The sequence below is a fragment of the Microtus ochrogaster genome, chromosome 6, assembly GCF_000317375.1.
Source record: "Microtus ochrogaster isolate Prairie Vole_2 chromosome 6, MicOch1.0, whole genome shotgun sequence".
Classification (NCBI taxonomy): Eukaryota; Metazoa; Chordata; class Mammalia; order Rodentia; family Cricetidae; genus Microtus; species Microtus ochrogaster.
This window is the reverse complement of record NC_022013.1, coordinates 26,347,087-26,368,447: the sequence shown is the minus strand read 5'-3', so window position 1 is coordinate 26,368,447 and position 21,361 is coordinate 26,347,087. Positions and strand designations below refer to the sequence as shown.

The window sequence follows — 21,361 nt, the reverse complement described above, 5'->3', positions numbered from 1 at the left end:
GAGGGCAATCAAGGCAAGGCAGTGGCGTTCGGTTGTTCGGTTCCCTTAGAACGGGTACTACAAAGTAAGCAGACCTTAGGAAGCTCTTTGAGTGAATCCTCTCTGATCCATTTCCAGCAGGCCTTGTTGTAATTGTTCTCCTCTGATTCCTGACCTGGATCCAAGGTGTGGCAGGGCCCCACCGCCAGAAGATGGACACCAGAGTTCTGTTCTAAACTGCTTTATTGACCAGATGAGAAATCAGCTTCCGCACAGCCCATGCCTACCGCTCCTGCAGCAAATGCCTGCAGACAGTGTTGTCCCTTCAGTCCCTGGGAGCATCAAGGCCCAGCCCTTCCCCTTCCTCCCTCTGTACCTGACCTTGGGGCCTGGAAGCTAGTGAAGGTCCCTAAGAGAAGGGTGGGATGGAAGAGGCGGGGTCTGGGTCTGAGTTGAAGAGGAGTGAGGACTGGAGGCAGAGGGAAGGGTGTAACAAGAAGGCGCGCTACCTCCGTCTCCCTCCACGTTAGAGGCCTATTAGGAGTGGCGAGAACAAAGCACTACCCTGGGCTATGCTGGCACAGAGAGAAACTGTCCATCCCAGCCACCAGACCCAGAGTTAGGACCAGAGCTGACCGTTCTCTTATATTCCATGATAAATGTGAATGCGTGTTCAAAGTATTTCATTAGGCTCTCCCCTTCCCCATTAAACAGGGAACTTGATGCCTAAAGGAGTCAGGCAACCTCCAGACTGTGGGGTCCTCTGACCTGGGTGCTTCTCCGTTCCCAAGTGTGATAATACCCATTCCACTTTCGAAGGCAAGAGCCCAAAGAAAGAGCTCCTTCCTGTGGTCCACAACCTTGTCTGCACATCTCTGCCTCCCAAGGGGACTCCCCTAACTGAGAAGCCTCAGGTTTATTCTGAAGGGCACTAAGCTCAGCTTCCTTCCTAGATGAGACTCTCTCAGAATCCAATAAACTTTTGCCTTCCCCAGACCAATCCTGGTCCTGCTTCCCACCCGCCAGGTCTGCTGCTTAGCTCCTCTGGGCTCCAAAGATGTGGGTTCAGGTGTCCTGGCCAGGAGAGGGTGGACATCTGGTCTGTGGGGGTGAAGTGTAGGAAGATGAACCTGTTCTCTCTAAAGGGGTGACAGATGTCTCCTAAAGGTGGTGGTATCAAATGCCAGGCAGAAGGAAGCCCTTAGTGGGGTAGGAGCTCAGGCAGACCCCTAAACCAAAAGAAGCCAGATACCCAAGTCCAACATTAGTGCTGTGTGCCAGGGCTGAGTGAGAGAGAGAATCTTGGAGGTGTCCAAGGCTTCTGGGCAGGGACTGATGACAAAAAGCACAGGAGTAGGCAGGGTACACAGGCAGCAGAGGCTCATTCTGAGTGGACCAAGGCACCAGCTCCTTGTCCAAAGCCAAAACCTTTGGGCCCAAAGTTTTTAGCATAGCATCCTGCAGAGAGAAAAGAAGAGAAGGGGTAAAGAAGGGGTTCCTGTCCCCATAGCAGTTCCTCCTGCCACTCCTTGTGCCTAGTCTTGAGGACAGTCCACCAATGTCCACCTCCCCATCCCTATTGGACTCCTAGCCTCAACAGTGAGGAGCCATTTCCCCATCATTGCAAAGATGGAATGAATCATCTGCTGTAAAAAACACTGGACAGGTAGATATTAGGATCCTAGGCCTATGTCCTATGACCTTTGTCCTATGACCCTTGTCCCTGCCCTATGTTCCTTCTGACTCTGGCCAAGTGCCATTCTCCCTCTGGTCTGGTTTCACCATCTGTGTCATGAAGGGGATTCTCTGGCTCTTGGAACGGATGGCAAGGAGCTGGTTCGTTTAGTTAGTGACATCACAGGCACTTGGTCTCCTGCCTCCTCCAGCCTTCCCCTCTTCAGAGAGAGGTGGAAGTACCCACCTTTGCAGTAGATCTCCCCATCCTTGTCCGCCAGGGTGGTCGACTCAAGGCCTTTGCCACATTTGGCACAGCGGAAACAGGACTTATGCCAGGACTAGGAAAGAAAGGAAACAGTTAACATCATGGAAGTGACTTAGACAGTCCGCTATAGTCCAATAACTTGCCATAGTGGGCAGATATTTTACAAGTCGGGCAGGAGTAGGGGAGTGTCTAGGAGAATGTGGCCCAGACACAGAGGAAACAGACCAGGGACCAAGCACACCCTAGTAGTATGCCACCAAGAAGTGTTACAACGGCTCACTGCTTGGTGGTTCCAGCTGCACCGACCGTGGAAGGGGTCACAGCCCACTTGGGTAGCTGCAACCCCCGCAGGCTTCCAAGCAAGCCTTCTCCACACCATTTTGCCTGTAAAACTGGAAAGGCTCTGGCTTTGTCTTGGCACTGCCACATGTGACTTGATTAGCTGCCCGGATGTCCTCCCCGGGAGACCTGTCTGTTTATCTTGCAGAGTAGAGGTGAGGATTTAATGTGGAAGTGGCTGGGGCACAGCTGCAGAATGGGTGTTTAATCACTGGACCAGCACAGCCTCTGAAGTTCTAGAACTCGGTGCCTCGGTTCAGCTCTCAGAGAGTAGTGGGTTCTTATTCCCTTAGCTAGCCAGCTGCCAGAGTTGAATGACTTCCCCAGGGCCAGTGCTCACATGGGGCCAGGCACGGAGGAAGTCCTGAATCAAATTTGTATGATTTTTGAAAGGAGAATAAGTCTGTCACAGAAAAGGGCCACAGAAGGCCCTTTGTGGTTCCAAGAGGTGACTCAAAGAGGAAGGACTCAAGTTTGTATGCGGTGTATACACACACACACACACACACACACACACACACACACACACGCCGGCAACACAGCATCAACAACACAACTCAACAACCAGCTCCCAGCAGCAGCAGCTGAACAAGCTGAGGTGCTGTGTACACAGAGGAGACTGGTAGCATTCAGTTGGGACAGCAAACAATGCTATGAACGATAGTGACTTCCTCAGCATAACCACCAACACCCAGGCTGGAGGGTAAGACAAGCAAATCTCCTGGTCACTGGACCTCACCCAAGAGACAGCAGCAGTGATCCTCAGGGAGCTGAGACGGGTGGACGAATGAGCTTAATTCTCCTCGGTGCTCTGTGCAAACCTCTTTGTACACAGGCTGTCACCCGGAATTTACATCCTTTCAGCCACCCTCAATATAAGCTCAGTATCTCTTCTCATTTACACAACACTGAAAGGTCCTTTTGGCTCCTTAATGCTTCTCAAGGGGGTTTCTTCCTCCGTGTTCCTTTGAACTCAAAATGTTCTTATTCTACTCAGTACAATCTGTATTTTTTAAAAATGTTTATTATTTTATGTATGTGGTGCTCAACCTGCAGGTACACTTGCAGGCCAGAAGAGGGCATCAGATCCCATTATAGATGGCTGTGAACCACTATACAGTTGCTGGTAATAGAACATAGCGGACAATGAGGAATACTGAGAACTCAAGAACAATGGCAGTGGGGTTTTGATCCTACTGCACGTACTGGCTTTGGGGGAGCCTAGGCAATTTGGATGCTCACCTTACTAGACCTGGATAGAGGTGGGCGGTCCTTAGGCTTCCCACAGGTCAGGGAACTCTGATTGCTCTTCGAGTTCATGAGGGAGGGGGACTTGATCGGGGGAGAGGGAGGGAAATGGGAGGCAGTGGCGGGGAGGAGGCAGAAATACTTAATAAATAAATAAATTTAAAAAAAATAGAACTCATGACCTCTGGAAGAGCAGCCAATGCTCTAAACCACTGAGCCATCTCTCCAGTAAATCACTGCCCCTCCCCAGAACAATCTTAACTTTACCCTATGCCATGGAAATAAGGATTCCTGGGTGTTTCTTTAGTAATTTCCTATTCCCCTGGGCAAAGGGGGAAAACTGACTTGTGATAGTAATGTCTCCTCTTTTTTCCTTCCTTTTGGGGGTTCAGTCTGGGATTACAGGCATGTGTGGCCATGACTGACTCCTGCTTTCATGACATTTAAGCCACAGCTTTGCCCGTTAGACATGTATAACCTCATGTACTCTTCAAACCATTTTGTTTATCAGGGACCATCACTCCTTGGCCCACATTATGCGTACTTATTGCTTAGGAAGGCTGAACTGGTCCCAGTGCACAGGAGTAAATTGTAAAACCACGATTCAAGCAGGTTACCTAGGGCCCAGGCAGTTCATTGCCCTAGTGGCACTAACAACCCTTCCTGTCTTTGCAAGTGTGGAAATGTTTCCAAAGGGGTTAAGTGACCCATAGTAAAGTCAACAGTAGTAAGAGCCAGGGCTTCAGAATCAAGCAAACCTGGCTGAGCTCCTGGCTCGCTTCCTAGCTAGATGATATGGGCAGGTCATTCATTCCTCTGGCTCTCGTTTTCTTGGTCTGTGTCATGGAGATAATCTCAGCAGCAATGAAGGGGCTACCATGGTCCAGATTTGACCCACGTGTTAGTTCCTACTCCATCACTCCCGAACCCCATTCTTCAAGATCAAAGAGCAGTCAAAGTCATGGCCAAAACCAAAAAGAGTTAGCCATGGGCTCTGGGCATCATGGATCTATTGGTTTGCTGTGTGACCATGGTTAAATCGCTCTTCCAGCCCAGGCCTCACAGAAGCCTTCTCCAGCCACATTGCTTGAGGGCCATGTGCCGTGATCTGCTGACTGTTAGTCTAAGACTGCAAACCCTCAGGGCTTCTTGCTCTTTCTTACCAAGACCTGCACATCAAGGAAATGATTGCTGGGCTGTTCGGACAGTTAGTTGGCTAGGGTGGTTCTCATTGGGCACTCCTGACTATCAGAATACCATTGGGACGGTAGTCATGGCAATTATAAATGGTGTAGAAAAAACTTCCCGTAGGTTAGTAGGCCCTACCAGGAGAATCTCTGTCCTCAGGGTTAAAGGGTGAGTTTCTGGCAGAACACACCCCACGAAATCAAATGTATATTCCAAGAGGATTTATAAATATTTCTGGAACCAAAACTCCTAAAATCTGATTAAAGCTGTGACTCTTCTTCGAAAGAGACACCCTCTTAGAAAATCCAGCCACGTAATCTTAGGGGGTGGGCCCTTCAATACCCATCTATATTCTTAGGCTCTAGCCCTCAACTCTAGAGTACCAGATCTCGGAACCCTGGGTACGCATCTTAGCGATGCCCTACAAACTGGCCAATCTGCCACACTGAGAACAATACAGTTCGTGGGTTAGGTGAGCTCCCCCTGGGGTCTGGAAGAAGCAACCCACAGGGACAAGGATACTCAGTTTCTGGAAGGAAGCAAAGTTCCGTGCTCGGGCTGCTGCCTTAGAAGAGCTGGAATCGTCAATTGTAAAGCTCTAATTCAGAAGCACACCTCCTTTTTGCCTTCCTTACGCCTGCCCGGGAGCATCTTACCTTGCCGGCACCAATCACTTTCTCCGCAGCATAGACCGCCTGGCTGCATCGGGGACAGCGCTCAGAGCCACCAATCTTCTGGGCGAACTTGGATGCATTGGGGTTGGTGGTAGGCCTATGTCCTGGGGCCCTACAAGCAGAAGTACGTGTAGAGATGAATGATACCGCAGGGGCAAAACCCGCATGCCTCTTGCCAGGGACAGGGCCACCAGAGCTAAAGCCACCATGGCCTCTGAAATCCCAAAGCTCAGCGTAATATCAAAACAACACATTTTCCTCATCACCTACTTAAAGGCTCTAGCATCATTTAACACATCGTTTGTTAAGAATCCCCCCTCAGCCCCTCATTTCTGCAGCTGGTCTATTATTAGATTCTTTCCAGGAGAAGTCTGCTGACAGGCCCCATTAGGGCAAAGACCTTGGCTCAGATTTTGGTAACTCTTCATCGGCCCATCCACTTCCCCATTCCTAAGACAATGGCCAGGCTACCAGCCACTCAGCAGCTCAGAGGCAAGAAATGGCCGAGGGTGAGGGTTGGTAGACCCAGTGACACCCTGAGGCAAGTCCCAGGGAAGAAAACTACTTCCCCTTAGCAGGGGTGAAGGGTGGCGGGGCTCTGACACTCCTCTGTGCTTTCAATTATAAAATGAAGAAATTGAACTATATGACTCTTGGGGCCCCTTCCGGCTCTAGGATGACTGTCTCAAGTTGATGCTCAGCTGCCCCACAAAGAGAGCGGCTGTGTGACTTCCTTTCGTTTATTTTCATTTTATTATTTGTTCATCTTTTCTGTTTGATTTTGGTGTGCATGTATGTGTGTGTGTATGTGTACTTGTGTGTATGTTCATGAGTGTGTCCATGTAATGAACTTGCATATGTGTGTTCAGACATGTCAAGGCCAGAGGCCAACATTAGGTCTCCTCTTTCATCACTTATCTTTTGAGACAGGTCTCTCAATGATTTGGCTATAACAGCTGACCAGCAAGTCCCAGGTATCCCCCTGTCTCCACTTCCTCAACACTGGGGCTATAAGTGCACACTGCCAGTACCCAACTTTTACATGGGTACTAGAGGTTAAACTCAGGTTCTTACGTTTAGGTGCCACTGAGCCATTTCTCCCCTGCCTGGCTTTTGGTTTGTTTGTTTCTGAGAGTCTTTATTTGTAGCTCAGGTTGACCTTGAATTCAAGATCTTCCAGGTTCAGCCTCCTCTCTAGGAGGACAAGCATGGGCCACCACACACAGCTCTCTCTTTTAAATCAACAGTTTCCCAGACTTCTCACTGCTTAGCCAAAAGTGGTTCATTGGTGTCTGTTTCAGGAGCAGGGTGAGAACTCAAGAAAAGGTGGAGAGATCTTGTACTCACTCCTCATGCTTGATGCCCAGAGACTCCCCCTTGTCCATACTCAGGGTTCCTGCGCCCTGCCCGAAGCCATAGCCTTTTGGCCCATACTTCTTGCCATAACAAGACTTGCAATAGATCTCTTCTCCATGCACGGCCACAGTGGTGCTGTCCAGATTCTTCTTGCAGACCACTGGGGAGGAGATAGGGGAATGGTGAGATGTAACTCTCGGGGGCCTCCTGGGAGCCTTATGCAAAAAAGGAGACCAGCGGGGTGAGAAGGGGCTGGCTTCCAGGAATATGCGACTCCAGGTGGTCAGGACCTGACTTCCATGAATCTAGGGGTGCTTCTCTCAGACCTCTATACCCTAGTACCTATCCAAGTCTCACTGCACCCCAAGGTTCAGAAGCCACAGCCTAGGCAGACTGTAGGCCACAGTTTTACATTCTGCCTAATACAGAGATCGTGAGTCCCAATCAGAAAGGAAACAGAAGGGCATGGAGGAGAGCAGGGTTTTCCTGCCTCTGGCAGGGGCATTAAAAAAACACATCTGGGTGTGTCACTACAACAGGAGCAGGTACGCAGGTGAAGCGATGCACCCAGAAGAGAAATGAAACAAGGATCAAACACCCAGCATGGTGGGTTGTGAGATGAGATCTGAGTCATGATACCCAGAACTCGATCTGTAGTTTTCAGTTGTAGGCACTGAGAAGTGGGGCTGCACCCAGTGGAAGAATGGCCTGGGTCACAGGGTAGGAGAGGCAGGATGCAGTGCACTAGAGAAACTTCAAGCCTCCTACACACTTCTGTTGCTCTCACGATGAGCTGTGCCAGATACCCAGCATTCAAGGGGAGAGTCTGGACTCAGATCCCAGCTCCCCATTCCATCTGGGTGGCTGGGACAAACTGTTTTGCCTTTCCAGGCTCAGCGTCCGCATTTATGAGTGTGGATAAACACATCTGCCCTAAAAGGAAGTTAGGACAATCAAGGGAGATCTTAGCTATGACATACTAGCTCAGCACCCTATGCACCAGGGTTCTTAATAAATGTCAGCCACTCTTTCTAGCCTTGCACACAGGACGTACCAGGGACAAGGGAGCGCCTGCTCCATCTTCCCACCTCGAATTGAGTCTGCCCAACTGGACTGAGTCCTAAATACCTAAAACACCTCCTGTGAAGCCAGAGGTCTGCCAACACCACGGAAGTGACCATTCGTTATGACTTGCCATTCTCCTGCCTTTAAAGGTCCAACACTGCTCCAGTTCTCTCTGAGCCCCAGGTTGGGGACTCCAGTCTAAATAAGGACCCTCCTGTCCAGCACTTGAGATCCCTACCTCATTCCAGCACTCTCAGGCACCCAAATATGGAGCCTCCCACCTCCTCCCCTGGGGCTTGGCTCTGGGAAGAACATTAAGGCAGAGATCAACGGGCCAAGGCTCCAACATTCCCTTCTAGGGCGGGAAGTCAGGAACCAGCCTCGCAGGGAACTGCTTCCCTTAGACCTACTTTGAACTGGGAATTCCAAACTTGGGAGGGAAGGAAGAAAACAGAGATAAGAGCCCAGAAGAGAAGGCCTTTTGTGGCTACACTCCAGCAAAGGATGAGGAACTTGACTCTGGAGACCCCTGGGCCTACAAGCCCACACCCTGTAGGTGGCTCCCTGGCACACTGGTCAAGACCGCCTGCTCCTTTCTTCTTTGTTTCTCTCAGTGGTACAGTCCTGCCCACTGTAACTCCATCATAGCCTCCAGCTCCACCCAAGGATAACAGCAGGGGACTCAGCTCACTTGTGGGGTCTCTCACAAAAGCTTGGTCAAGGGAAATTTTGAATATATCCTTCATTCAAGGAAGGCTTAAATAAATGTCCTCTAAATCAGGTTAAGCAAAACAGAAAACAACAAAAACCCTAGATCAGTCAGTGTATTCTCAGAAACTGTTTCCCGATGCTACCTGGCTCCATGGGGCCGTGTGATGCTCTTTGGGAATATGGAAAAGAGGCACCCACCCACCACACCCAAAGATGGAGCACGGCTCTGCCTCTGGAAGGAAAACGAAAACCTACAATAAACCCAGTCAGGGCCACAGAGTCTTCCAGAAGCAAGGCCAAGTCAGATCCCAGCTCTGATTTCCAGTCCTGGTTTGCCGCCAGGCTAGGGCTCCTCTAGAGAGGCAGAAAGTGAAAACTGACTCAGCCTGGGGATCAGAGAGTGTCTGAGGCTTCTCCAAGTTTCCCTCGTGCCCAGACTCTGGGACAGCTTCGGGCCCACCAGCAGGCTTCCGTCCCAGTGTCCACCAGCGCAGAGCTAAGACAAACAGGACCTTCTTGTCCACAGAATGGCTGCTCAGCCCAGCTCACCCCAGAAAGGAGCTCACGGTTGGGCATACCACCTCAGGGGAGGCTCTCACCGGACTTGAACTCAAGCTGTGTCTATCACTCACTTGACATCTAGTGGGAAGAGGCTTCTCTACTGCATTGAGGGGGCAGAGTGGAAAAGAGGGCAGGCTTACTGCAGGCCTCTACCTCAGGCCAAACCCAGGAAGATGTGGTCTCTCTTATCTTTCCTATTGTGTCATCCCGGCTTCTTCATACCGATCCTAGACCTCCAGAAGCGTGTATACAGTGACAAACTGAGTTGATGCACAGCGAAGGACTGGAATTAATAGACCCCCTGAGGAGGAAAAGCCCTTTGATTCTATGGGTCACCATAAATACTATGAATTTCAGTCAACCATTTGACTGGAAGGGGACCTGTGCTCCTCCCGTTCCTGCCCAAATCTCTAGTGAGATCCTAACATAGGCCGTGCTGTTCAGGGGTACTAGGAGTAAGACGGTGGGGATAACACCCCAGCATGCCTAGACAGCACAGGGTTCCTAGTCAGCTGGAGCTGACACCTGGGAACTGTACAGGCCCAAGACGCCAGTGACACACAACCATGGCCTAGACTCTAGAGTGACAGCTGCAGAGCAGGCCCTCCCTAGCCTCAATTTCTGCCATTGCTGCTAATCCCTGACCCCCCCCCACACACACACCCTGCCCCAGGCCCTGCTCCTTCCTTCCTGAACCACCCCCTGAATTCCTGACCTCCATCCACGCCGGACCAGAAGTTAGTCCTCCACATCAGGACTTAAGCCAGAGTTCTGGACACAGCTATAGCTGGTCCCTTTCAGTCAGTGATCAAGCAACACTGGAGAGCAGAGAGGGGCCTTGCAGACTCTGACGTCCAGACCCCCTTCCCAGCTGGCACCAAGCTGTCTCTCAGTCCCTCTGGAAGGAAAAAAAACCTTAAAAAAAGCCCTTACATGATGAGCTGCTGTGGACCAGCTGCGGCTGTCAACAGCCTCCTCAGAAGGCTGGAAGCCAGCAGAGCTCCACAAAAGCTTGTCATCTCCTCATTTATCACGTGAGCCCAGGGACTGGCACTCCAGGACTGCTGGGCAGTGTGAGGACCCTGCTGCCCTGTGCTGGGTGGCCTCAGGCTGGCATCAGGTAAACATGTAACACATGAGCCAGCTGGATCCCACTCCAGATCAAGCCACGGGGTGGGGGGAAGCAAAGCAGTGCAGAACTCCTGACTGATCTCATGGAGTGGGAGGTAGTGGCCTTCATTTCCTGTAGCTCTCAGGAGGGTTGGGCCGCCAACTGTGGTGAGCTCTCCTCCTATGGAGCTCTTATCAATGACCGTGTGGGAGTTTGTGTGTTTACTGAACACACACACTTCTTCAAGTGCTTTCTTTGTTTTACCAACTCTTTCCTTTCGTTTCTCACAGTTAACCCTATGCAGCATTGAACCTGTCTATCATCTCACAAACAATAGAAAGAAAATTGTAATCCCTGCCCTAATCAGATAACTAAGACACCAGTACTGTCTGCCATCCCGCGGCCTGTCTCCCAGGAAACAGCTGCTAGGGTTGGTTCTCTCTTTAACGCACACTTCTGCTCTGACCACAAAGAGCAATCATTTAGGAATCGAGGAGGGTTTCTCCGAGTCGCCACTTTCAGTACACATCACCGGACCCAGGTACAAGGGGAGCGGGAGTGGAAACCAGGGGACACACTGCTGAGAAGAGGCAAGGGAGAGGGTTAACGTCCTCCTCTCTTTGACCTCAGGGTTGTGGCCTCTCTTACCTAACAAGGGGTGATCTGAAGATTAGTGCCACTTTGGGGAATGCTAGGACAGTGGCAGCAACAAAGAGAGTGGAAAGTTTCCCTGAGTGAGCCCTTCCAGCTTGGCTCTCAGCCCTGTCCCGCCCCACCCCCACACACCCCTGCCACCCCCACCAGCACTGGCCAGTTCACCCCTTGAAAAACAGCTTCTGAAAGGGAACAAAGAGGCCCTTAAGTGTTCCCCTCCCCAGCTGGGCTTCAGCCAAATGTCAAGCTGTTTACATCCCTAGGGACCAGTTCCCTGGGGTGTCAACAGGCCCAGCTTGCGGTGGGGGTGGGGGGGGGACGGGACAAGACTCTCCAGGTCCCTGGTGGCAACAGCGGGCCTTGGTGGTACTCACTGCATAGGAAGCAGGATTTATGGAAGCTGTTGCCCTCACACTGGACCTCCTCGGCAAAGTACACCGTCTTCTGGCACACCCCACATCGCTTGCCACCTCCCCAGTTTGGCATTCTGGAAAAGAAGACAAATATAAGAATGAGGCATGGAGAGGAAAACAGACTCCCAGGGCAGGGAGGCCTCCTAGGGGATGGTCAGTCCTGGGAGCTTACTTCTGGTTCGTTCTTAAGACCGGCTCCAGTCACTATTGGCAAATGTATGTATGTGGGAGGGTCCGCTTCTCCTACCTCATCCTATTTCCCGGGGAGCTGCTGTGTGTTGGCCCTATGCTTGCCACCCTATACAACAAGATCACAAGAGACAAGGTTCACAAAGAACATGCAGGAGCAGTGCAAGCCAGCTAGCCCGTGGCAGGTGTCACCAGGGCTCATTACAAAGAACGACACCTGAGGGACAGATCAAGTGGGGTTTGTAAATCTTAAAGCAGTGCACAGTTCATGAGTAGGGAAAACTCATATTATCAAGGGAAGAGCATATGGGAAGGAAAGTACCCCAGATAGGCGAGAGAAGGGACATCACAATCCATTGTCCCAGAGTCATCAGTTCTAGCAGTGGAAGGGACAGGGTGAGGTCCCTGGGGAGTGCAAAAGCACTAGGCAGTGCTTTTCCTCCTGACCCACGGAAGCCTCCTTTGGAATAGTTACCCTTTGAACCACACACATAGGCATATGCATTCTCTTGTATGTAACATAGGTGATGGGCAAAGGGTTGAGTTGGGTATGGTGATCCATGTTTGAGATGCCAACATGTAAAAAAGGCTGAGATGAATTCGAAGCCAGCCTGAGCCACGTAATGAAAAAACAAACAAACAAACAAACAAAAAAACCAAGATAGATGTGGCGGAAGAGCCGTTAGCCCCAGCACTCTAGATAGAGACAGAGGCCAGAAGATCTTAAATGCAAAGCCAGCTTCAGATAGAGGGTGGGTTTGAAGTTAGTCTGGGCTACATGAGACTGTGTCTCAACAAGAGAAAACTAAAATAAACAAAAGAGTTTAAAACACAAGAGACTGGCACACGGGGCACTGTCCCCTAGCGCTATGATGTCAGATTGGCAGCAATGCCTATGCCTGAAGAGCACTGGAATTAGGAAAGGCATTGGCCCAGCCTAGGACTCCGACAGTGATTCCAGGCAGGCTGGGCCAACGTGGAGATGTTCAGGTGTTGGTTCTGAGCTGTGGTCCATATACCAGACTATTCAGTCCAGTTTTGATCCTGCCACTCACTTGCTGTGTAGCCCTGGACAAGGGGCTTGGACTTCACAGACCTTGGTTTCTGCATCTTGAAAATGGGGCTGAAAATAAAAGTTCTTTCATAGACTATTTCTGGGGACTAGAGGAGTGTGGGTTGCCAAGGGCCCAGCACACAGTGAGTCCTCCGTGACTGGTATAACAGAAGTCCGAGACTGTGGAACAGCTGATGGAACTTGCCAGGGACACAGGGGTACGGCAGGGATAAGGAGGACATCGACGTCCTTCAGCTGATGATCTGCTTCCTTCCTGTCACCCAACAAATAAGCCATGGAAGGAGCAGACGACACTGGTAGCTCCTTTGACAGAGGGCTCTGGAAGGAATACAGGCTCTTCAAGGCTGTCATGGGGGGACATACATGGGGATGAGGGAAGCTGAGGGCTTTGTGCATGGACACAGGGTGCTGGGGAAGGAAAAGGATGGGAGACACAGGAGTTTGATGTTCAAGAGCTGGAGAAGACTAATGAAAACGGACCCCCAAATCTGTATCATGGAGTCCCCATGCCCTGCATAACTGACACACAGACACACACAAGGAGTCCCACACCCTGAGTAACTGACACACAGGCATACACGTGGTGTCCAGTGAGCAGTTGAGTAATGAGTGAACTAAGGCTCCAGGTGAGTCCAGGTCCTCTGAAGCACCTGGGACCTAGAAGTGGGACCCGGTAAACGCACACAGGCTGAGACACCCACCTAAGTAGGAATGGTGCTGGTGATGCCGACTCTCTGGTTGGGGAGACAAAACACCACCACATCAAAAGGAGCAAAGTTTTGTTGGAGCAAAAGAGATACATTTTTCACCCCCTTCTCCTAAATGTTGGGGTTCCATCGAGTCCCAGTCTCCTATATTCTTCCCTATCTATTGTCCCTTCCTTACAGAGACTCCCACATATCTGAGGCCCTGCCTTTCTTCCTGGTCTAGCCTCAGCTAATTTCGGATGAGCCTCTGTAGGCCCATACATGGGTGCCTCCATCTGCAAACGAACCATCTGAACTCACAGCCTCCTTTGGACTGTTTTTCCTGACTTCTGCGTTTTGCTGGTGGTGACACCACCACGCTCCATGTTTGAAAATGAGCAAAGGTGGGGCTCCTCACTTTTCCCAAGTTGTGTCCCATCTGTTCCCCATGGCTAACTCACTCACCGCAGTGCTGTATACCGTGCCCTTTAGGTTCCCCTGGCACCTCACCCGGCTTCTCCACTTGCCTGGCTGCCTTGCACCCATGACCACCCCTGGAAGAATACATCTGTTGCAGTCACTAGGTCCATGTTCAGCCATGACATGCGTCATGAGCCAACCCAGTCAGCCAAAGTTATTGTTTAGTTATGCGTGAGACCAGAGAGAGAAGAATTCCTGGGGGCTCTGGAAGAGAAAGTGATCCTGTCTTCTGAGAGAGCTTCTTGGGAGTAAGTGCCCTTCACCACCACCCTAAGAGACAGGAGCAAGGGGCAAGTGAGTCCAAGAACTGAGAGATTAAGTAAACTGAGTCTTGAATGACGTCTTTAAACAACCAGTTTAAGCCAAATCTATAGCTCAGGGTGCTTCTGAGTACTAGTTACACAAACAACCAACTCTCTCCATTGTTTAAGCCACTTGACAGTCACATCACTGGTATTCAGAGAGATCCTGACATTTTCTACCCCATCCCCACCCAGCAGCTTCCAGCTTCCTTACAGAACAGCCCCTGATAACAGAAACCAAAGATGCCCCTGACACCAGACATCAGAACACTGCCCATGGCCTTGCAGATCTCAGCTTGGCCGGAGCTGGTTCCCCTCGCCTCATAGACCGAAGCTGTCAGTTTCGTCCTTGTTCAACCCTCTGAGTCCCCAGTTCAACCTAACGTGAAGAAAACCTCAGACCATGCCTTTGTGGAGAGCTGGAATGGAGGAGAGGCTGGGGACAGAGGCTGGGAGCGCTGTCCCAGAGGACTGAGGAGAGGCTGGGGGGTTGGGAGAGGCTGGGTGCACTGTGTCCCCAGAGAAGATCTGGGGAGACTATTTCCTGTTGCACACACCCACTTTCCTTCATCAGGGTCCAGGACTGACCTCAGCTCCATGGGCTCACACATCCTGCAAGAAGATTCTCTACCTTCCCCGGGCACTCCCCATCCCAACATCTCATCACCCCTTCAACCCCTTTCTGTCCTGAGGACTCCAAGCCTTAACTGCACTTGCTGAACCAGGACTGGGCTGCGAACCCATGCAAGGGAAGGGCAATTCAGCAAGAAGAGCACATAAGTCACTGTCTAATTGTCAGCCATCTCCCCTCCTTCCTGGCTCTGGGACCACAAGTTCTGTTCAGGCAGCTCTCCTCTGAGGAATAGACTAGGGGCCCAGTTTCGGATAAGGAAAACCAGGTTCAGAGCAGTTGGGCAACCTGCTTCTATCACCACGGCTGTAGGAGGGGGATCTGGATTCTAAGAGAGGCCCAAGCATTTCCGTCCTCTGGGACCCCAGTCATCAGGCTGTGAGGAGAACATGTTTAAGGGTGGCTGCATATTGGGGTAGACATGCAGTTTATCATGATAGGGTCTCCTTCCTGTGTAACCCCCTAAAGCCGTAGAGGACAGACATGCTCATGTCCCTAGGGACACCCCTAAGGGAGGCACAGTCTCTTAGCCACGTGGTGGGAAGCCGTTCCAGGCAGTGTTTTGTTCAGACATAAAGCCCTTCTCCCTCTGGGAAAGACCCACAGCTCCATACAGATGTCCCCTTGTTCTCCCTGGCTCTGAGTCAGGGGCTGTATCCAGCAGGGCTCCAGGGAATCAGGACCATGGGCGGGGAAAGGGGCGAAAGCCCGAAAGCCAAGGACCTGTCAGTGCACGAGGTTGGCTCAGGGTGTCCCTTGGCTGGGTCATTCCTTGACTGGGAACCTGGTTGGAACCCCAGGCTTCAAGAAGGAAAGGAGAAACAATGCCTAGTCAGGAAGCATGCTCTACACTCTCTGCCCAGATGGGGACCCCCTCAGGGGACCCTGAGTGTGAAGAGTCCCAGCTGGAGGGATCTGTGGCCACCTCCTTCCAGTGGGAGGTGATGTAGGCCCCTCACCCACCTCCTCCTTTCTGCCCAGCCTCTTCTTGTCAACAGCCAAATTCCGCCTGTGTGGGGAAGCTAGATTGCCTTAAAAGGAAGGCTGTTTCTTAGTCTGCTGAGGGCTCAGAGGGATGTGAGGTTCATTCTCAATCGCCTTTCCAGTTCTGGGGGACCGAAGATCTGTGGGAAGCTGTCCCTAGCGCTTAGGAAACTGGAGCTGGAGTTAAATAGCGCAGGGTACCTCTTCCTGGCCTAGTGGGCACTTTTTGCTCTAAACTTCATTTGTTTAGCCCCAAAATGGAGCCCCATATTATGATAATTGGATAGGAATGTGCAAAAGGAATAGCGTGTTACAGAGGGCATGCCTCTGGTTGCCACCTACAGCTTAGGCCAGATGTGGAGCCAGATGGCCGACTTCCCTTCCCTCCCTTCCTCCCTCCCTCTCTTCCTTCCTTCCTTCCCTGCTGATCCACATCTGGAAGAAGCAAGACTTGAGAAGCAACAGGTCAAATAAAAATCAGGAACCCCTGAGCGGCCCAGCTAATGAGTCTGGGACCAGCTCTTTCCGTAGAGTTTAGTTCCCCAGTTCCATTGGAGGCCTGCAATTCCCAGCAGAGAAGGCAGGGACCTGTGTCTTACATCAGACTTTCTGGTCTGTGGCTCTGGGCTAACCAATCACTGCTGCTGGGCAAAGTAGCACATGGGAAGCACTTGGGAAACAGAGGCAGGAGGATTACTGTTGAGATCCAGACCAGCCTGGCCTTGCTACCATGTTCTAGGACATCTTAGGGCTTCACAAGACTATCTGAAAACAACAACTCACTACTGTCTTCTATAATCGTATTATCCACAGTGGGTTCATTCAGAGAGTCTCGTTTCCTTTGGGACTGTAGTCTCTGTTCTGTTTGACCTACTTAACTATCTTGATAATCTCAACAGAGAATAAAATCTGAATTTTCTGTTGAGTGGCGGAGCATGCCCCATCAGCTACTTACTTTAAATGTCAAGATCCTCAGAGCTAACTAAAGGCTGGAAGGCAATGACTGTCCTCTTTAGACACAGTCAACTCATGTCTACTGCTCTGACTCAGTGTCCCATTCCCAGCTATACAGAGATTCAGTCGTGAAAGGCTGCAAGATGGTGACCCTTATAGCAGTAGAGGAAGGGGTGGGCATGGGGTACATCAACACAGGTGAGAGATTCCGCCGGTCATATTTCAGGTCAGAAGTATCACCTGGGCTCTAAGCCTGCCAGCCACCTATGCCCAGATGAGGGCCTCCCTCATCAAACACTTGACAAGTCACCTCACGTCTTTCTCCAATGGAAAAACCCCATCTCTCTGACTCCTTAATCCCTTGTTCCCTCCAGCAAAAGAGTGATTGTGACAGGCTCAAGGCACATGTCCCCACCTTCTTAGTCGGGTAGAGACCTGTTAGGTGTTTATTTTTTCTGGGTCAAAATGAGCTGCTAGAAGTTCTTTGAGCTCTTTGGAACCTGCCAGGTAGACAAGAGTATTGTTATTCTTTCCCGCCCGCAGCTGTCTCTTCCGTGTCCCCAAGCCCAGAGAACAGCCAGGGACAGAACCAGAGGGAAGGCGGGGCAAGTTCAGAACCCACAGAGCCTGCATCTTAGAGGTGACACCTGAGCACCCAAGGAGCAGACCTACCCTGAAGACAAAGGTCCCTGGTAGAAAGGGGACATCTAAAAACTGAGCTCAGTCTCAGCTTTATGGGTCCCTCCAAAAGTGATTTCATTAGACCTTTGCACAGAGTTCACCTCTGAGAAGTCGGTCAACCCTCACTGAGCTGCCATTACCCAGGTCCCCCAGGACGTGACTATAACTGAGAGTTCAAGTTCCCCCCCATTCTGTGTACCCCCACCCTGCTCTCTACCCTTGGAGTTCAGAAATCTGACTGCCATATGTGCAGATGGAAACAGGGACCCATGACGAGGTGCATACTCTACTGCTGAGCTACATCCAGCCACAGACTTCCTTAAGTATTTCATAATGAGTACAGGAAACCTTATAATTATGGTATGATCAAATTGAATTTACTTTTGTCTGGAGTGATGTTGAGAGCGGAGACAGTGTGTTGAACAGAGAGGTCTGAATGCTTTTGATTAATTTTTAAAAGAGGAAAACAAATGATCACGTAAGCCTTACAAACATATTGCTGGCAGCTGACCTCTCTCAGGAAGATCTAGCCCAAGCCTCCCTGTCTGCAGAAACCCAGACCCCCTAGGGTGGGAACCTCCTTGTCTGCTGGGCTGCATTCCAGCCGTGAGCCTTCTATTTCTTCCTCAGACTCAGCCAGCTTGACTTTGGGAAGCACTGGAAATACCAGAGTCTGGAGACACTGGCTGCCTCATATTTACACGCTTTACCATACATGGGAATTACTCTACACTGACGTCAGGCAAATTCCTGGGGAGCTGCGTAGTCCAAGCCACGTCATTACCATATAAAATTCTGACGAGGGGAAACAGCAGGCAAGGCTCCTGTTGGGACTCAAGCTGCTACTTCTCATTCCTCAGGCAGCAGCTCTTGGTGGGGAGGGGAGCTCCCCACTCTGGCTGCCTCATTTTTTTTCTTTCCTGAAAACATGACTCCAATAACAGATCTATAGTAGGTGGGATGAAAGTACATCTGGGAAGTGACTTGCAGGGCTCCCTGTGCCCTCAGCCACCTAGCAGAGTGAAAACCTAGAAGTCAGCCGTTCTAACCACGTCCCCTTCCATGCCGCAGTCACTGAAGCCCTGTCTGCTTTTAAGTAGCTGTCACTGCAGAGCATCTTATACAACCAATGACCCCCATTTCCTTAGGTGACCTGGAATGAGGAACCAGGAGGGAGCAAAGAAAAGCAGCGGCTGCTGGAGCGGTCGGCCTGTGTTTGAGCAGCAGCTCCTTGGGAGACCAGCTGCAGTTTTGGGATAGTCTCTATCACTGCTGAACCTTCCCCTCTGCAGAAATAGCCAGCATCAGCTCCTTCCCGATGAACAACATCCGAGACAGCCCAGGTGAGGGATCTAGCTCCGCCAGCAAGCAGCAGGCACAGGCACTTGCGTGCTGTACTCTTAAGGAAAGACAACCAGTTTGGTGCCTCTGAGCATTTGCCAATGTGCCTGCTGATGCCAAAGAGCTGAACGGGGAAGAGGGACTCTGCCACTAGCATCTCTTGGGGCTTAGTGCAAGCCTCCTTCAGGCTTTTAACAAGTCACCTTTGTCCAGTGAGCTCTGCTTGCAGAACTAAACCTCAGGAGCCCAACTAATTCGCAACTAAATTCCTTTCTCCACCAGGAGACCCGCAGGGAATAAAAACTTGTGACCACTCCTGTGAGGGAGAGCCAGTTGGTGATAGATCCACGACTACACATATTCCATTCAGTCACTTATTGGTTGACAGTTGACTGATTTTTTTTTTGTTTTTTGAGATAGAGCTCCAATAAGTAGCCCAGGCTGGCCCCTAACTTGTGATCCCCCTGCCATCATCTCCCAAGTGCTAGGATTACAGACAGTGCTCCCATAGCCAGCTTCAATCACCCAATGTTGACTTACCATCAGTCAAGTGCAAACACTGCCCCCCCCCCCAGCCTGTAACTCAGACCCAGTAAGAACTGACTGACTCTAGAACACCTGGGCCAAGATGGCTGACACTAGGGCAGACCACCTTTTCTTAGCAGGGTAGTCACAGAGATGGAGACCCTCCCTAAGCCCTCAGCCTCGGGGACAGTAGTCCCCTCCACCACCTCAGGCCAACACCACACCCTCGGCAGGATAAACTTCCTTCCCTGCCTGTCTGTCCCGCCCCGGATATCCTTGACAAGGCAAAGGGTTTCTGTGTAGTGCCAGCTGGATCCTCCAAGGGAACGGTAAACGCGGGCTAGGCCAGCCTCTCCCCAACAAAGTAGCCTGGGCTCCTAAGTAGAGAGCCAGGGAGAGAAGCAGAAGCATGGAGGAAGCTTTAGCACCCAGTCCTGAAGAAATCCCCAACCTATCTCAACAGAGCTTCTGCAAGGAACTCTGAAGCAAGAGGAGATCAGGGTGTTACAGACAGTGTGCGTGGGTGCATGTGTGTGTATGTGTGTGTGTGTGTGTGTGATATTCTCCAACTACTGGCCCAGAAGGAAACCGAGCTGTCACTTGTCCAAGTTCATCTGTGTACTGTCAAATCCAAGTCAAAACTCGGTTAGTTTGCCTTTCGGATACCCTGTCACCGAGATTCTAGAGTGCTTCTCATGCTAAGTGTTCACCAAAGGCAAGTGGACACCCTGCGCGTACTATGATGGTAACTGAGTGCAGTGCCCTTTCAGTGTGGGGAAGGGCTGTCCATTCATTCACCCAAGAAGCAGGAAGTGGGTGGGATGGCTTTGACTTCATGTAATTGCTCACAGTCTAGACTTCTGCTCTGATGGATCACAGCAGTACAGCACCAGAAACGTGCAGAATTTACCCAGGCCTGTGTCACTTGGATGAAACACCTGCCTGCTAACAGCTTGTTGGGTGGCACTGCCAACTCGCTTAAATGTTGCTCACTCTCTGGAACCCTTTCTGGTCCCCAGCTTTCAAGAAACAGTCACTGTTGGCTTTTCGAGATCTCAGCATCCAGTCCTCACCCAGCACCAAGACTTGGGCAGGGAGGTGCAAGGTGTCTGCTTCCACCTGGCTCTTTCAGGAATGAGAAAATCCATACCTGTGCTCTAAGGCCACCAAGCCAGATGCTGCTCCCTCTCATTCACGGGTACTTTCTCCCGGAAAAAGAGTGAGGGAAGGGTTGGCACGGATGTCCTCATCCCTCAGCCTTACAATGAGTGTTAGTGGCCCACAGAATCCCCGATTGTTCTGCGGGACCTGCAGGCGGTGGGAGCGTCGGGGGAGCCAGGTCACCCTGGGCCTAGGGCACGCGAAAGCCAGCTGCTCTGGAAGTCCCGGAATGGGGAAGAGGTCCAGCGTTTTCAGGAAAGGGAAGCACTGCCGCGCTAACTACGTCCACATCTTACCACCTTCCTCCTGGTGTCACTTTTTCTACAAACTTTTCTTGCAAGCGACAGGGCTGCGGCGGGACGCGAAAGACCAATAGGTGCAGGGTGCACCCCAGGCACTCGGGTAACAGGCAGCAGCGGGGACCCGAGGCAAGCGATGCGGGTGCGCACTCACCTGGCAGTTGCTGGGAGGCACACGCGTGACAGCACTCCGGGAAGCCGTGGCTGGCTACGGACGGCGCGCCCGTTTTGTTTCCCCCCTCCGGAAGGCGTTTCCCGCCCCACGCCAACCAGGCGTAAGTTTTGCACACTGCACTACAACGGGGCTGATGTCACAGCGCAAAGCCCCGGGAAGCTGTCCCCTCCCCCCCGAAAGCCCGGAGCCCGGGCGTGGCCGGAGCCCTAGCTGTGGCGGTCTCTGGGGAAAAGGTTTTACTTGGGGGCGGAGGCCGGGGTTTACAGGTTCCTGATCTGCTTGTCACGTGGGAAAGCAGAGACGTAACCTGAGAGTTCAGACCAGAGATAAACTTGGGACCCCCTAGGGAAGAGAGCGAAGGTCCTTAAATTTTCGTGTCCTGATGGCACACCAGAGTAAGACAAGCAGTGTGCTCCTACTTCATCCAGTGACTGACTTCCCCCAGACAGCTGATTTCAGGTTCATCTATAAAAGGAGAATGTGCCACCCGGGTGTGGTGGTGGTCGGGGGGTGGGGGCGAGGGGATGAAATCCTGTAAGACCTGAGGTCTTTTGCTTCGCTGCCCTCCTCCAGCTCCGGCGGTCTTGTCCCCTCAGCTTTTCCCATCTCTCTGCTAAGTACAAGAGATCATTCTACC

General features: G+C 51.4%; 2 protein-coding genes across 2 annotated transcripts in view; one reads left to right on the top strand and one right to left on the bottom strand.

Annotated features, from left to right (window-relative positions):
• Positions 1-204: 204 nt before the first annotated feature.
• Positions 205-20,798, bottom strand: Csrp1 (cysteine and glycine rich protein 1). The gene is made up of 6 exons (XM_005348405.3): positions 20,704-20,798; positions 11,203-11,315; positions 6,718-6,886; positions 5,353-5,482; positions 1,901-1,994; positions 205-1,437 (listed from the first exon to the last, which is right to left on the bottom strand). Exons 2-6 carry the CDS (start codon positions 11,312-11,314, stop codon positions 1,361-1,363), a joined length of 582 nt encoding a protein of 193 aa, XP_005348462.1. The 5' UTR covers position 11,315; positions 20,704-20,798; the 3' UTR covers positions 205-1,360.
• LOC101987949 (cathepsin E-like) overlaps positions 20,686-21,361 on the top strand; it is a 54,855-nt gene continuing 54,179 nt past the window's right edge. Inside the window, exon 1 of the mRNA XM_013346705.1 lies at positions 20,686-20,691. Coding sequence (XP_013202159.1) covers positions 20,686-20,691 — 6 coding nt within the window. The remainder of the gene's footprint in view (positions 20,692-21,361) is intronic.

Excerpts from the sequence above, each read along its gene's own strand:
- Csrp1 (XM_005348405.3), bottom strand. The coding sequence starts at position 11,314 with ATGCCAAACTGGGGAGGTGGCAAGCGATGTGGGGTGTGCCAGAAGACG. Across the intron at positions 5,483-6,717 it reads CTGGGCATCAAGCATGAGGA|GGCCCCAGGACATAGGCCTA; the intron begins GTGAGTACAAGA and ends TTCTGCTTGTAG. Across the intron at positions 1,438-1,900 it reads TGGGGAGATCTACTGCAAAG|GATGCTATGCTAAAAACTTT; the intron begins GTGGGTACTTCC and ends TTCTCTCTGCAG.